Genomic DNA, 14,343 nt, shown 5'->3' on the forward strand with positions numbered 1-14,343 from the left:
CGTATTTATCCATTCGTGATTAATTATCCATCCAGTTGGTAGACATTTGGATTTTTTCCACTTTTTGGCTGTCGTGAATCGTGCGGCTATGAGCATTTGTGCACAGGTTTTATTTATTTTGTATTTTTTTAAAAAGATTTTGTTTAATTTTTCTAAGTGAGCTCCACACCCAACGTGGGGCTCCAACTCGTAGCCCCGAGACCAAGAGCCGGGTGCTCCGCCGACAGAGCCAGCCAGGCGCCGCGGGACGAGATTTGACATGAACGTATTTTCGCGGCTTGGGCATGTGCCTGGGAGCGTAAGTGCTGACTCATGGGGTCACTCCGTGTCCCCCAGACTTCTTGAAACGCACATGGAACTTCCTGCCTGCCCTCTCAGCCGGGTTCTTTAGAACTCTCCGGTCCTTTGGCCCTGACTGTCCTCTGTGACGGAGGCGTGCTGGCCAGCTGCATTTTTCCAGCGAGGACACGGAGGCACAGGGCAGTGAGAAGACGGGTCTGGCCTCCGTGCCTCTGCCCTGTGGCTCCGAGGCCACGTCCCTCGGACAGAGGAGCTCGTCTCGAGCCTGTGTGGACCGGGCCGGGCCTGCGGGCAGGCCAAGGGGCGCCCGCGGGACACTTGCTGGCTCAGCTGTGGGCACAGAGCCGGACGCGGGGCTCAAACTGATGAACCGTGAGATCGCAACCTGAGCCGAAGTTGGACGCTTAACCGACTGATGCCCCCAAAAGTTACTTTAGTCGCTGGCCGTGCCGCGTCCCCCGGCCTCCGAAGTTTCGTTTTATGCCAGGAGCCAAGAATTGTTGTATTGGTTCTTGAAGAAAAACGTGTAGAAATAATGATGAGCACCCCTGCGCCCCTCATGATTTGCTGACTCAGCCCGGCTGTTTCAATGTGCAGACCACCCTCCACAGGCTTTTGCATAATTTTGCATAGTCGCCATCAAGCTGGTCATCCCCTTGTGTGTCGTGCTATTTTTCACCGAACGAGTCACAAACATTTCCCGTGTTTTTTGCCTTTGTCCCAACTGTCATTTTAAAGAGTCTCACAGTCTCGCATCATGGGGCTGTCCATAATTTAGTAAACCATCCCCCTAATGTTTGTTCTTCAGATCAGGAATTGGCAAGTATAGCCCGCAGGCCCACTCTGGCCCAGCACCTGGCCCACAAGCTAAGAAGGGGTTTTCCATTTTCATTTTATTTTATGTTTTACGTTTATTTTTGAGAGAGAGAGAGAGGGAGGGAGAGCGCCAGAGAGAGCATGTGAGTAGGGGAGGGGCAGAGAGAATCCCTAAGCAGGCTCCACACTGCCAGTGCAGAGCCTGACGCAGGGCTTGAACTCAAGACCCATGAGATCATGACCTGAGCCAAAATCAAGAGTCAGACGCTTAACTGACTGAGCCACCCAGGTGCCCCAGGTTTTCCATTTTTAATGGTTGAAAAAAAAAAATCCAGGGGCACCTGGGTGGCTCAGTCAGTTAAGCGTCTGACTTTGGCTCAGGTCATGATCTCATGGTTCGTGGGTTCGAGCCCCACGTCGGGCTCTGTGCCCACAGCTGTATGTTGGAGCCTGCTTCGAATTTCGTGTCTCCCTCTCTCTCTGCTCCTCCCCTGCTCATGTTCTGTCTCTCTCTCTCTCTCTCTCCTTCAAAAATCAATAAAAACATTAAAAAAATTTTTTTAAATATAAACTTATCATCGGGGCGCCTGGGTGGCTCAGTCGGTTGGGCGTCCGACTTCGGCTCAGGTCATGACCTCACAGTTCATGGGTTTGAGCCCCAGGTCGGGCTCTGTGCTGATCAAGCTCAGAGCCTGGAGCCTGCTTCGGATTCCGTGTCTCCCTCTCTCTCTGCCCCTCCCCTGCGCGCGCTCTCTCTCTCTCTCAAATATAAAATAAAACCTAAACATTTTTTTTTAATTCAAAAGAAGATCTATGATAATGGTATAAAATGCACATTTTAGTGTCTGTTAGTAAAGTTTTATTGGAACACAGCCACGCCTATGTGTTTACTGTTGTCTATAGTTGCTTTTGACTGAAATGGCAGAATCCAGTAGCTGTGTGGGGACCGTGTCATCCTCAAAGACTAAAATGTTTCCTATCAGTCCTTGACAGGAAAATGTTTGCTCACTCCTGATTAAGATTATTTACAGGTTTGTTTTTTTTTTTGGTTCTGCACTTTAAAAAAACATTTTTTTTAATGTTTATTTTATTTTTTTGAAAGAGAGAGACAGAGACAGAATGCGAGCAGGGGAGGTGCAGAGAGAGAGGGCGGCACCGAATCCGAAGCAGGCTCCAGGCTCTGAGCTGCCAGCACAGAGCCCAACATGGGGCTCAAACTCATGGACCGCGAGATCATGACCTGAGCCGAAGTCGGATGCTCAACCGACTGAGCTACCCAGGCGCCCCTTGGTTCTGTACTTTTTTAGGTGGCAGGTGCTATCTAAGCTTTGGGGTACAGTGGGACATAGAGTGAACAGAGCATGCAGGGTTCTTAAGCCCTCAGGGCTGGAATGTTCTGGAAGTGATGTTGGGTGGGGTGAGGAGAGGGACAGTGAAATAAGATTGTCTCAGAGAGTGGCCAGGGGAAGCTCATGGGGTCTGGGAAGTCCTCTCCAAGGAGGTGACACCCAGGAGGTGTTGTTAGAACTGAGATCTGAATGTTAGGAAGGAGCAGCCATGCACAGACCATGGAGAAGGACATTCTGGGTCAAGAGAATAGTGAAGGCAATATTAGCTGAACCGATTGGGGTAACCGTTTGGCAACATATGTAAATCAAATCATTGCACTGTATGCCTTAAGCTTATAGAGTGATGTTTGTCAATTGTTTCTCAAACTGGGGCAAAAAAAAAAAGAGTCAGAGGAAATACTCTGAAACAGGAACAAGGTGGACACTGTTGAGCCAGTAGGAGGTGAGTGTGAGTGGGACAGAGAGCGATTGGATGGTCCAGGTGGGGCGGGACCTCAGAGGCCATGGAAGGGAGCTTGGATTTTACTTAGAGTCACCCTGTGTGAGGGTCCTTAGCAGACCCCCGGGGCTTATAGAAAACAGGTTGCAGGGTTAGAGAGAGTGCAGGGTTGATGGAGAGAATTGGGTGGGTGGAGGATATTTTAGAGGTTGGAACTTACAGGATTGCTGAAAGGATGTGGGAGATGAGGGGTTGAAGAGAGGGGTTAAGACACCTCCTCGGGTTTTGGCTTGGGCAGCTGGGTGGATGGGGTCATAATTCCTGAGACAGAGCAGATTGGGAGAGGAATGAAGTTTTGGAGCCAGGATCTGCAGGACTGCAGGGACTCTGCTGATGGTATGCTAGGTCTGTGGAGCCTATTAGACACCCAAGGAGAGATTTTTTAAGAAGTCAGGTCGATAGCAGAGTTTGAAGCTCAGTAGGGAGGTGGGTGATGGGATACAATAGCGGAGGGGGAGTCACTGACTCCACAATGCATTTAAGGGATGGGATGGGATGGGCTCATGCAGGAGGACAAATCAGGGTAGAAGAAAGAAATATGGTAAACTCTGACTACATTTCCTTCTTGGACAGCTCTTTGTTTTTACTAGTTATTCATTGCCTTGTTTTTCTCATTTGCTTAATTTTCTATGTACTTTTCACAAATTCATCCTCAGACATTCTCACAAAACTAAAAACCCCTCTTTCTTGGTTTTTGGTATTAGTGACTTTCCTGAGAAAGAGTGAACGGGAGGTAGTTGGTTTTTGGTTTTGTTTTGTTCTTGAGGACGTTTCTTTATCTAGTCTCAGTCTTGAATTGACAGTGTGGATTCTAGGTTGAAGATCGTTTTTACCCTGGCATCAGAAGGCATTATCTTCTGCTGTTTTGCTTCTTCCCTCAACACCTTGCATGATCTGTTTCCTCTGAGTTCCTTTCTCCATTTTGTTTTGGCACCTCGTCTTTCATGTTTAAGCGTTCCCTGGAGATCATGGACTCTATTTTTATTTTATTGAAGAGTGCAGTACTAAGAGCTGATGGCAAACTCTGTTGGGTGGGGCACCTGTGATTACTGGTTTCACTATCAGTTTATAGGGAAGGGCTCATTGGTTTCTTTGGGAAAACCTTACACACTGTCTGTAGGTCCTATCTCTTGGGCAGGCCACTTCCCACAGTATGGTAGACAGACTAATGGCCCCCCAAAGATATTTGTGTCCTCATCTCCAACGCCTGTGTATATGTGACCTTAATGGCAGAAGCTACTTTGCAGATGTAATTAATTTAAGGAACTTGACATAGATTATTCTGGATTGTCCATGTGGGCCTAATTAAGTCCTTAAAGAGGGAGGCAGGCATGCGAGAGACAGAAAAGGTGAGCAGAGAGAGGGATCTGAAGGTGTTAGCCTGCCGGCTTTGAAGGTGGAGCAGCGGCCACAGCCAGAGAATGCAGATGGGCCACTAGAACCTGGAAGAGACAAGGACACAGATTCTCCTCTACAGCTCCCAGAAAGAAGTCGGCCCTGCCCATCCATTTCAGATTTCAGACCTCCCAAACTGCACGACAATGCATTTGTGTTGTTTGAAGCCACTAAATTTGTGGTCAATCACGGCAGCCCCGGGAATCTAACACACGCGGTAGAGAACCCTCCAACCTTCCGCCCGGCGAGCTAGGGGGGCGTCTCTCTGCTCTGACCAGCGGGTGCTTCTGCTTTTTCTCCAGTTTTCAGAATGGCCCCTCATTCCTGTTCTTGGCCTTGTCGCTGGATACAGACCTGAGGTTGGTTGGTTTTACGATGGAGAATACTAAGCATTTGTTGACCAGTGCGAATTTGTGCTGGGCTCTGAGTTTGCGCAAGAGTGGGAAACCTTCCCACCTGGGTGCCCACTCTCTGGGGGCTGAAGAGCCTGTGGGCCAAGTTCATGGATTCTGGAGCCCAATTCCTGGCTTCTGAGTCCACTTCTGCTGCCCCCTGGTTTGGTGACAGGCCACTCAACCCTCCCCCCCCCCCCCCCCCCTGCCCCAGCTGCCTCAGCCCTATGAGGAGGGTGCTCATAACACCTGCCGGTGCTGTTGGGTACCGGGCGGTGCCTAGAACCGTCCCTGGCCCCCAGTGAAGGCTCCTGACTGCTGCTTAACAACCACGTGGTGAGTGTGTCTCACGTGCCTGGCATTACACAGTCCTTCACCTGCTTTCTCTCATGTCCTTTTCCCTGTGGCCCCATAGGGTTGATGTAGTGGAATCTTTCCCTGGGAGAAATTCCCTGGAATGGGAAGTCTTGGGTCAGTGTCGCAGCTGGGGATAGGGGAGGGAGGGGAGTGCTGTAGTCGTCATGCTTTGGGGCCTTACTCAGCACCCCCCCCCCCACCCCGACCAGGCGGGGAAGGGGGAGGCTGGTCTCAGGCGCCCCTAGGATCCAAGGCCCAGAGGCCAGGGGATCCTGGGTGGGGATGTGACTGGAGGCAGTTGGCACGAAGGGGGCTCTAGCAGGAGGCAGCTTCAAGCCCTGCGTCTCTACCCCGACAGGACTCTCCAGCCCTGCTGGGGAATCCTTTTTAGGAGGCGGAGGGTGGGGACCAGGCACAGCAGGAGCGTGGGTGTGGTGTACTTGGGACTTTGCTCAGGGAGCCACTTGGCAAAGGGGGGACTGGGGGTGGGGCTGGGAGGGGCTTGGGGCGGGCGGGGCTGGAGCTTGCGTGTGAGTGGAGCCGGGTGGAGCCGGGGGCGTGGCTTACACAGAGGGACCTGATAGGGCGGGTGCTGGGATTGGGGCGGGGCTTGTCTGGGCGGGGCCGATTGGCAGGCGTGGGGTTTGCACAGGATGCTGGCTCGCGTCCCTCTCTCTGACCAGGTTTTGTTTGTGCAGGACCAACAGCCCGGCCCGGAGGAGAGGCAGCCTCGGGTCACTCGGAGGGCTGGGCGCTCCGCGAGGTGGTCCCTGTGCCCGGGCGGCCCGCGTGCCCCTCTCGTGGGGCCCGAGATGCTTATGCGTCCTCATTGCAGGGTCTAGGGGCTCTCTTAAGCGGCCGTTTCTTCTCTTCTCCCCGCTCCCCCATCACTGCTTGAGAAGGGAGAGGAGTTTGGGGAGGGAGGAAGGCTTAGTGAGATGACAGGCCATTTGTCCTTTTCTCTCTGCATTTCCCTCTTCCGCGTGCTCCTGGCTCTGCCCCAGTCAGACTGCAGTGCGCCAGACCTGGAAAAGGCAAAAATGTTCCCTTTGGCAAAAAAGAGGTGAAAGGAGCCTCTGGGGGCAGGGGATCTTGGCAACAGAGCGGACTGGCAGGGAGGTTGTGTACTATCATCCTGGCTGCCCTGTCTTCCTGGCCTCCCTCGGTCACCTTGACCTCCTGGTCATCCGGGTGCCTCTGGCTGTCCTGACTGCCCTCTGTTTACTCTCCCTGAGCAAGCCCCGAGTTCTCCACGTTTGAAGTGGAATTTCCCAATCAAGGATGAGTACAGCCCTGCCACACAAAATGACACATAGACCATGCAAGAGCCAAGTAAGTCATGGCCTTATTTGGGATGCGAGCTCATCCTCTGGGAGCCTGCAAGTCTCCTGGAGGGTTGACATCTTTTACCTGACCCTACCTGGACCCGGGACAGGATAGAGAGGGCCTGGGATGGCTCAGGCAGGGCTGGGCTGGTTAGACGGCTCTATAACCCACTACAGACCCCTCATTGGAGGGGCCCAGGATTTCGCCTTTGGAATAATACTTCTCAGTGCCCAGTGATGGATGGATGCGGGACCTGTGTGTCCTTTCCACATTGAAGAGTGGTAGAGGGTGGATTGTTCCCATTATACAGATGGGAAGACAGCTCAGAGAGGGTGCAAGATGGGCCCAAGGGCACCCAGGACAGTGGTGATGGAGCCAGGGCCAAAGCCAGTCCTTTCCCTCGATCACTATAACAGCTCAGTGAGCTTTTTATGACTGACTCCTGGTGGGATGGTAGATCCAGGGCACAGGCCTGCCCACTGTAGTGCAAAGGTGCAACTCAACTCAATTCCCAGTAGTTTACAAGTGATATAGCTAACAGATAGGAACACAGAGAGGTTGAAAGTCAAAGGAGGCAAGAAGAAACAAGCACCAACCAAAAGAAGCCTGGTGGAGCCAAGTTAATATCAGATAAAATAGATTGTAAGGAATAACATGACTAGGACCGAGGATGATAACTTCATAATTTATCACCAAAGCGCCAGCTCCCCTGGATGACATAACACTCCTAAAGCTGTATGCTCCTAATAACATCATCTCAAAATTGATAAAGTTAGGTAGCAGCTCATGCATGGACTTGTTTTTTCATTCCTGAAGTCAGGTGTTGTTTTGTTTTGTTTTGTTTTGTTTTGTTTTTGATGGACTTCAGTCTTGGCCAGCAGCCTTGGGCAAGGCTGAAGAGTCAGGCCCTCCTCCTAGGGAGTTTGCCCTGTAGAAGGGAGAAAAAAAATCACAGATGCATGAAATAGTTGGAGACCAGGGGCTGGCACTAGCTGAGGAAGGTGTGGGTTTTGTACTGTAGACACACTCACGCTCACAGATGGCAACACCACCAGGTAGACACATTCCTTACTCTCTCATTGACACAGTCACACACGTGTGCCCACAGGAACGGTCCTCCCACCCAGGTATGGGGGAGGATGCTTAGGGGTTTCATTTGAGGACGGCCCTCTGGGAGGTGAACTGTGGACTTGAGCTATCTGGATGACCACTCTGCCTCACCGCTGTGGCTTTCTCCCTGTCCCTTGTCTGGACTCCCACAGTGTGCCTACCAGTGGGCTTCCCATAAACATGTCCTGGGCCCCTGTCTGCCAGGCATCATCCTAGGCCTGGAGCACAGCAGTGACCAAAATGGTCACGGCCTCTGCCCTCTTGGTGAACACGTAAACACGTAACGTATCGGTCAGTGGTGAACATACCAGGGAAATGAGGCAGGGTGGGAGTGCATGTGTATCACAGTTTTAAAAATATTTATTTTTGAGAGAGAGACAGAGTGAGCCAGTGGGGGAGGACAATGAGAGAGGGAGACAGAGAATCCCGAATCCCAAGCAGGCCCCACCCAGACTGTTAGCACAGAGCCCCGGGTGGAGCTCGAACCCACTAACCATGAGATCATGACCTAAGCTGAAATCAAGACTCAAACGCTTGACTGAGCCACCCAGGTGCCCCATGTATCACATTGTTTTATGTCAGGTGATCAGGAGAGGCCTCTCTGAAGAGGTGATATTTGAACAGTGACCCGTGGAAACTGAGGAAGAGAGCTCTGTGCACGGCTTGGGGAGGGGCGTTCCCGGCAGCGGGCACAGCAAGTGCAAAGGGCCTGAGGCGGATGCTTGGTGGACTGGAGTAAGTCCCTGAGGCAGGGACACCTTGCAGGCTGTGGCCATGACTGTCGCTGCCCAGGAGTGTGTGCAGGAGGTGGGAAAGGGCCCAAAGGAGAGTGTGAAGGAAGTGAGGGTGTCCTGCATCTTGCAAGCCGGTAGTGTTATTCTCACTGGGTCAGACATGTTAAATGCCTACCGTATGCGTGGTCTGTGCAGGGTTGGGATGTGTCTCCTGGGGGGCACTGACCCAGCAGGGTGGCAGTCACTTGGGGGGCTGTGCCCACCCCTGCTCCCTGTTCTGGCATGCAGGTCTCTGGGTGAATGGGGCTGGTGCAGAGGCCCATGGTCCCGACGGATCCCGTGGCCCCGGATGCCCCCTCCCCTCCCAGCACCCTCCCGCCCAGGCCAGGTCTCCTAGAAACGCTGCTCCCATCAGGTCCTGTCTTCCGGGGTGCCCTTCTCCGCCCGTCCCGCACCACCTACCTGGCGGCTCTGTAGCCACACCCTCTCTTGCCCACGGCCCACGGCCCCGCACAGCCTCCTGCCAGTGTGGAAGGTGCTGCTCATGTGGCTGGGCACGGGGTGGCCGCCCCGTCTGGTCACCGTGCGGGCTTTCAGCTGCTGTGTGCGCAGTAAGGCCCTGAGGCCATTGAAATGCGGAACCACCTCCTAACCGGTTGACGCCTTGCCCCTTCCTCGCCCCCCCTTCCTTGCCCCTTCCTGGCCTCCCCCCACATCCCCCGCCGTGGCCTAGTTGCTCATCTTCTTGCCCAGGACCCGCGGGACCTCTCTCTCAACATCAGATTCAGCATCTGAAGGGTGGGCACCCGGCGGCTGCCCAAGGCTGTGGAATGCCTGCCTCCCACACCTGACTGGTGTCAAGATTATTCTGTATAAACGTGCCTGGGTGGCTTGTCCGCCTCCTCTGTGTCCTGCCCTCGCCCGCAGGACCCGCCCCATACTGGCCGTTTGCCAGTTAAGCGGCCACTGGGCGCTCAGAGTCGGGGAAGGGCATGAGCCCGGCAGGGAGCCGTGGGGCAGAGCTGTGAATGGCCAGTGTCAGCGGGCGGCCCCGGGGCAGGGGCGTCCGGAGGCCCCGCTCTCCGGCTCGGACCTGGTTGGTGCTGGGGGAGGGCGTCCGCGCTCCAGCACAGACTCCCCGTTCCGCGCCCTGCGGAGCACGGTCCCCAGGATCTCACGCGGGCTCGCGCCGCCCGGACCGCCCGTCGGGAAGTAGATGACAGGCTGGGCGCTGTGGCTCACGGCCTAGGACAGGCACTCCGGGGGGTGGAACACAGTCTTCCTCCGCCGGGTTGGGGGTGGGGGCCGGTCGGGCCAGTAGATGCCGAGGGGCGAGGAGGGCGCAGTTGAGGAACACCAGGACGGAGGCCGGGATGACCGCGAGCGGCGGCGTGGGCCGCGGTCGCTGCCAGGAGCTCCTTTGAGTCTGGATGACGAAGACCGTGCTGGACGGGATCGTGATGGTCCCGGAGCTGCCCCGCGTGAAGACGTGGAGGATGGTGTCCACGTGGAGCCCTGCCACAGGTGGGCGTTTCTGGGCGCGCCGTGGAAGGACGAGGCCGGCGTGGTCGGCAGGAGGGGCAGCGGCCGGAGGGTGGCCCGCCCCGTGCTTGTCACAGGTGGGGACGAGGACTGAGAGGCAGGGCTGGGTGCCGGTGAACTCCAGCGGGCTCAGGCCTGTGTGCCGTAGGCCAGGTGCCTCACACCCCTCGTGGCTCGCAGGGGCCGCCTGGGGGCCGGCGTTCAGGATGGTCAGGCCCGAGGAAGACGAGGTCGGCCGTGGCCGGGTGGAGGACTGACGTGCCCGCGGCGCCCCTTTTCACGGGGAAGCTCAGCGGCCGGGCCACCGCGCCTTTGCCCACCATGGCACCCACGCAGGGGAACGCGGCCAGGGCGCCGGGCGCCTGCCGGACCCCGCGGGTGAGCTCCTCTGTGTGCGGCGGCCCCCGGCAGGTGGCTCTCTGAGGAAGGCGTGCAGCCGGACGGGGGTTGTCAGGGGCCGTGTGGCCCTCACGGGGGGGGGGGGGGCACCCCACCATCTGTCCCTCAGGCCGGAAAGCCGCGTGTTGTGTGCTTAGAGGGAATTAGCACTGGGGGGGGGGGGGCGGGTAGGTGGTGCATTCAAATAGAAGTCTTCAAATGAGGAGGGAAACGATACCGTATCTGGGATTTGCTTTAGAATATTCCGCAAGAAGATGGGGCGCGCCTGGGTGGCTCAGTCGGTTAAGCGTCCGACTTCGGCTCGGGTCATATCTCACGGCTTGTGGGTTCCAGCCCCGCGTTAGGCTCCGTGCTGACGGCTCGGAGCCTGGAGCCTGCTTCGGATTCTGTCTCCCTCTCTCTCTGCCCCTTCTGCAAACTCTATCTCTCAAAAATAAACACACACACACCAGCGAATTGCCATTTTTGCTCTTTGGGCCCCTCCCTCGAGCACAGAGCTCCAGACTGGGGTGCCCAGGGGAGCCAGAACATGTAAAGGGGGACATTTCCAGCCATCGAGTGGCAGGCACAGTGGCCGAACCATCATCTTCCTGGGCTGTGACAGTGACAAGCCGTTGGAGGGTCCCCATGCCGGTCCTGGATGCTGGTGGTCATGGGCAAGGATGGGCCCTGTGGAGCCCAGAATGACGCAGGAAGGGGGCAGGCAGTGAACGTGGAGCCCTGGGTGGGCACAATGAGGGAGGGTCTCCCGGTGTCCTCGTGAGCCACCGTGTCACTTGGCACCAAATGTCACCGCTCCCCGATGGCGAGAGAGAGTGCAGAGCGGTGGGGACCTCGGGGACCACGGGGCCAAGCCACCTGGGTTTACACCCTGGCTCTGCTCCTTAGCTGGTGTCCCCGCAGGAAGTCACAGAACCCCTCCTGCCTCGGTTTCCTCATCTGTAAACACAGGGCAGGAAGGGTTCTTGCTCAGGGGCTGACGGAAGGATTCGGTTTGTTAGCCAAGCCCCAGAGGGACACCAGGTGTTACTGTCGTCGGATCCGTGAGGCAGACAGTTTAAAGGGGGATTAAGAGACGTAGAGAACAGAGTGAACGAAAGGCCCTATGGGCAGTGGGAGACAGGATCCCTGGAGCCGCAGCCCTGTGTCCCTGGCGGACGTCACACTGTCCTATTGGAGTTCACTTTGACAAACACAAATTCAAGACAACATTGTGACGAGTTTCGAGAAGGCAGCTGCAGGGCATGAAGCCCCCTGCCCCCCACAGGTCCTCTGTGTGCAGGCCCGAGCCACCACACCGGCCGCACGCCCCGCGCGGGGCCTGGGGTCCCCTCCCCACCCCGGAGGCTCCCGCGCCCTCAGGTCCTCAGGGGGATGAGGCAGTCGGGGGTCAGAGGGAGGACTGGGGGAGGCAATCAGGGAAGGAATTTCCTGGGAGGAGGTGGCTGCTGCGGGTGCATTCTGGCCCCTTTGGGGCTAATGAGGGCTGGGGGTGAGGGGCTCCGGGAGAACCGTTGGAAGAATGTGACCCCAGAGGAGGCCTCGGCGTGACTCACGCAGCAGCGACCCACCCGGCAAGGAGGAGGCTGCCCGAGGCTCTGGCGGTGAGCCGAGGGCGAGCTGCTCGTGGTCGGATGTAGATCTCTGGGGGGCTTCCCTCTCTGCTTCCCCTGGGGGCTCCTGGGGCCTCCAGGCGTTCCTTGCTTTGTGGCTTCGTCACTGCAGCCTGGGCCTCTGTGGTCACACGGTCTCTTCCCTCCTCTGGGTCTCTGTCCTGTGTGTGTCTCAGAAAGACACCTGTCCAGGTTGCGGGTCCTCCCCATGATCCAGGCCAGTCTCCTCGTGAGATTCCTGACCGGATTCCAGCAGCAAAGATCCTTTTTCTAAATAAGGCCCGTTCACAGGCGCTGGGGCGTGGGATGCGGACGGGTCTTTTGGGGGTGCCATCCAGCCCGTGCACCCCTCTGCACCAGTCGTCACCCCGAGGGAATAGGGGGTGCTTTCACCTCTGATGTGCGGACTGTGCTGATTAGCTACTGCTAACGCCAGATCCCGCGGCCCCGGCCGGCAGATTCCCCCCATCCGGGCTGGGCCAGCTGGGGCCCTGGGCTGCCGTCCTCACCCTGAACCTGACACGGCGACGCTCCCGCAGTGGACCACGGAATGCCTTTGTGTGGCGGCCGCTGCCCCGTGAGAGCACGGTCAGAGCGGCACAGAGCCTCGCACAAGCCGCGGAGGGCGTCCCTCGGATGAACTGGAAGGACACAGATTGCGGGTCACCTGCCCGGAGACCCCCCTCCTGGCCCTGAGGCTGGCCGTGGGGGAGTGTTCTCGGCCCCCCACCCGTGCTGGGCCTGGGAAGCCGGCTCCACACCTCTCCGCTTTCCAACGCAAACAGCCACCTCGGGAGAGCCTGTGGGGTGGAAGGAATTCTAGTTCCTCCGTTGTTTGTGTTCGTCAAGTAGCAGAGTCTGAAAGGAGAACAGCATTGCCTGAAATCAGCTCCCCCCCCTCCCCGTTATTCTGTTTTTTCCCACCTACTTCCTTCCATCGAAGCAGATGAAGGAAAAGACACCCCCCCCGGCCCCCCCCCCCCCGCCTCCACTTTGTCTTTTCTTTGAATAAACAGAAGCTTACTGTGTCTTCGAGATACAAGCAGACTGAGGAGGGACGGCCGTCCGCTCTCAGCTTGGGCCCCTCCCACGCACGGACAGCTTGGGCCAGCCCGTGCCCAGGCGTGCCACGAGTGGCTGTCCCCGTGGCCGGAAGGGAAGAGGGACGGTAGCAAGGTCAGAGGAGCGGCCAGGGTCACCCCGGGAACGAGCGAGTGGCCGAGGGCAGAGCGGAAGCTGGGCCGGCCGTGGGTTCCCAACCACCGCGCACCCCTGCCTCCCGCTGAGTCCTCCCACCTCCCGCTGCTGCCGCCGCTGAGTCCCGTCCTCGGACGAGGGTGCCGGCCGCCCATGAGCCGCTGTCTGTGCTGCTCCCCTGGCCAGGGGGGCCAGCTCGGTCTCCTGATGCTCCCGGAAGTCCCATCGCTGGGACCAGGCTCCCTATCCTCCCAGAAGCGGGAAGAGGGGTGCGAGGTGCACAGTCTGGAGGCCCGGGGAGGTGGGCCTGCCCTGAGCTGCAGCCCCTATCAGCTCCTGCCCAGGGGAGGCTGGCTTTGTGGGGGCCTGGAGGACCAGAGCGGGGGTCCCTGTGCCCAGGAAAGTGCAGCACTGAGCCCTCGGGGACGCGGTAGGGCTGCGGCCCGGGGCCTGTGCGTGCGCGCGCGCGCGCGTGTGTGTGTGCGCGCACGCGTGTGTGTGTGTGTGTGTGCGTTGGCTGACCAAGGCTGTCGGGCTCCGGTCCGTGGGTATTTCTGGTTCTCTGAAGTTCCTTCTGCACTGGGGCCTGCAGCCCAGACACCAAAGCCTGGAAGCCAGAGCCCTGGGACCCTGTGTCGTTCTGTCCCTGGTCTAGCTTTGGCTAAGTGACCCTGGCTCACCCTTCAGGTGGGTCCGAGCCTCACTCCCCTGGTTCCGTCACTTCCCTGTGAGAATCGGGCCAGGTGGTGCCGTGAGAGGCACCTGTCTCGTGCCTTCAAATGGTGGACAGTCCTTGGGGGGGGGGGGAGGAGGCACAATCATGGCCCCCCAAGATGTCCACGTCTGTTATGGGCTGAATCGTGCCCCCCCCCCCCCCCCCCGCCAAAGAAGAAACGCTGGGAGGCCTAACACCCAGGACCTCCGAATGTGACCTTTTTTGGAAATGGGGTCTTTGCAGATGTGACCAAGTGCAGATGAGGTCATGAGGGTGGGCCCTGATCCACTGTGACCCGCGTCTTTATACCAAGAAGAAATTTGGACCCACACCCACGCCAGAGGGAGGACGACGTGAACACGGAGGGCTGAAGCGGTGTGCCTACAAGCTGAGAGCACCGAAACCTGCAGGCAGACCCCAGAAGCCGGAGGGACGCTGGACGGGTCCGTTCCTAGCGCTGAGGAGGGCACACGGTCCTGCCGTCACCTTCACCTCAGACTTCTGGCCTCCAGAACCGTGAGACAATACATTTCAAGCCTTAAAAAAAAATTTTTTTTTTTTTTAATATTTCTTTATTTTTGAGAGAGAGAGACAGGGCG

The 14,343-nt window shown here is 57.3% G+C and overlaps 1 protein-coding gene across 2 annotated transcripts in view; it reads left to right on the forward strand.

The window, feature by feature from the left end:
• Positions 1 to 14,343, forward strand: part of IGHMBP2 (immunoglobulin mu DNA binding protein 2) — a 48,817-nt gene extending 34,474 nt beyond the window's left edge. The window contains exon 14 of one of the 2 annotated variants that reach the window (XM_047823671.1): positions 13,988 to 14,343. In XM_047823671.1, the coding sequence (XP_047679627.1) occupies positions 13,988 to 14,007 (20 nt within the window). In that variant the 3' untranslated portion in view covers positions 14,008 to 14,343. The remainder of the gene's footprint in view (positions 1 to 13,987) is intronic. The other variant, XM_047823670.1, reaches the window with a different exon arrangement.

Source organism: Prionailurus viverrinus, chromosome D1 (genome assembly GCF_022837055.1).
Source record: "Prionailurus viverrinus isolate Anna chromosome D1, UM_Priviv_1.0, whole genome shotgun sequence".
In the NCBI taxonomy this organism is placed as follows: Eukaryota; Metazoa; Chordata; class Mammalia; order Carnivora; family Felidae; genus Prionailurus; species Prionailurus viverrinus.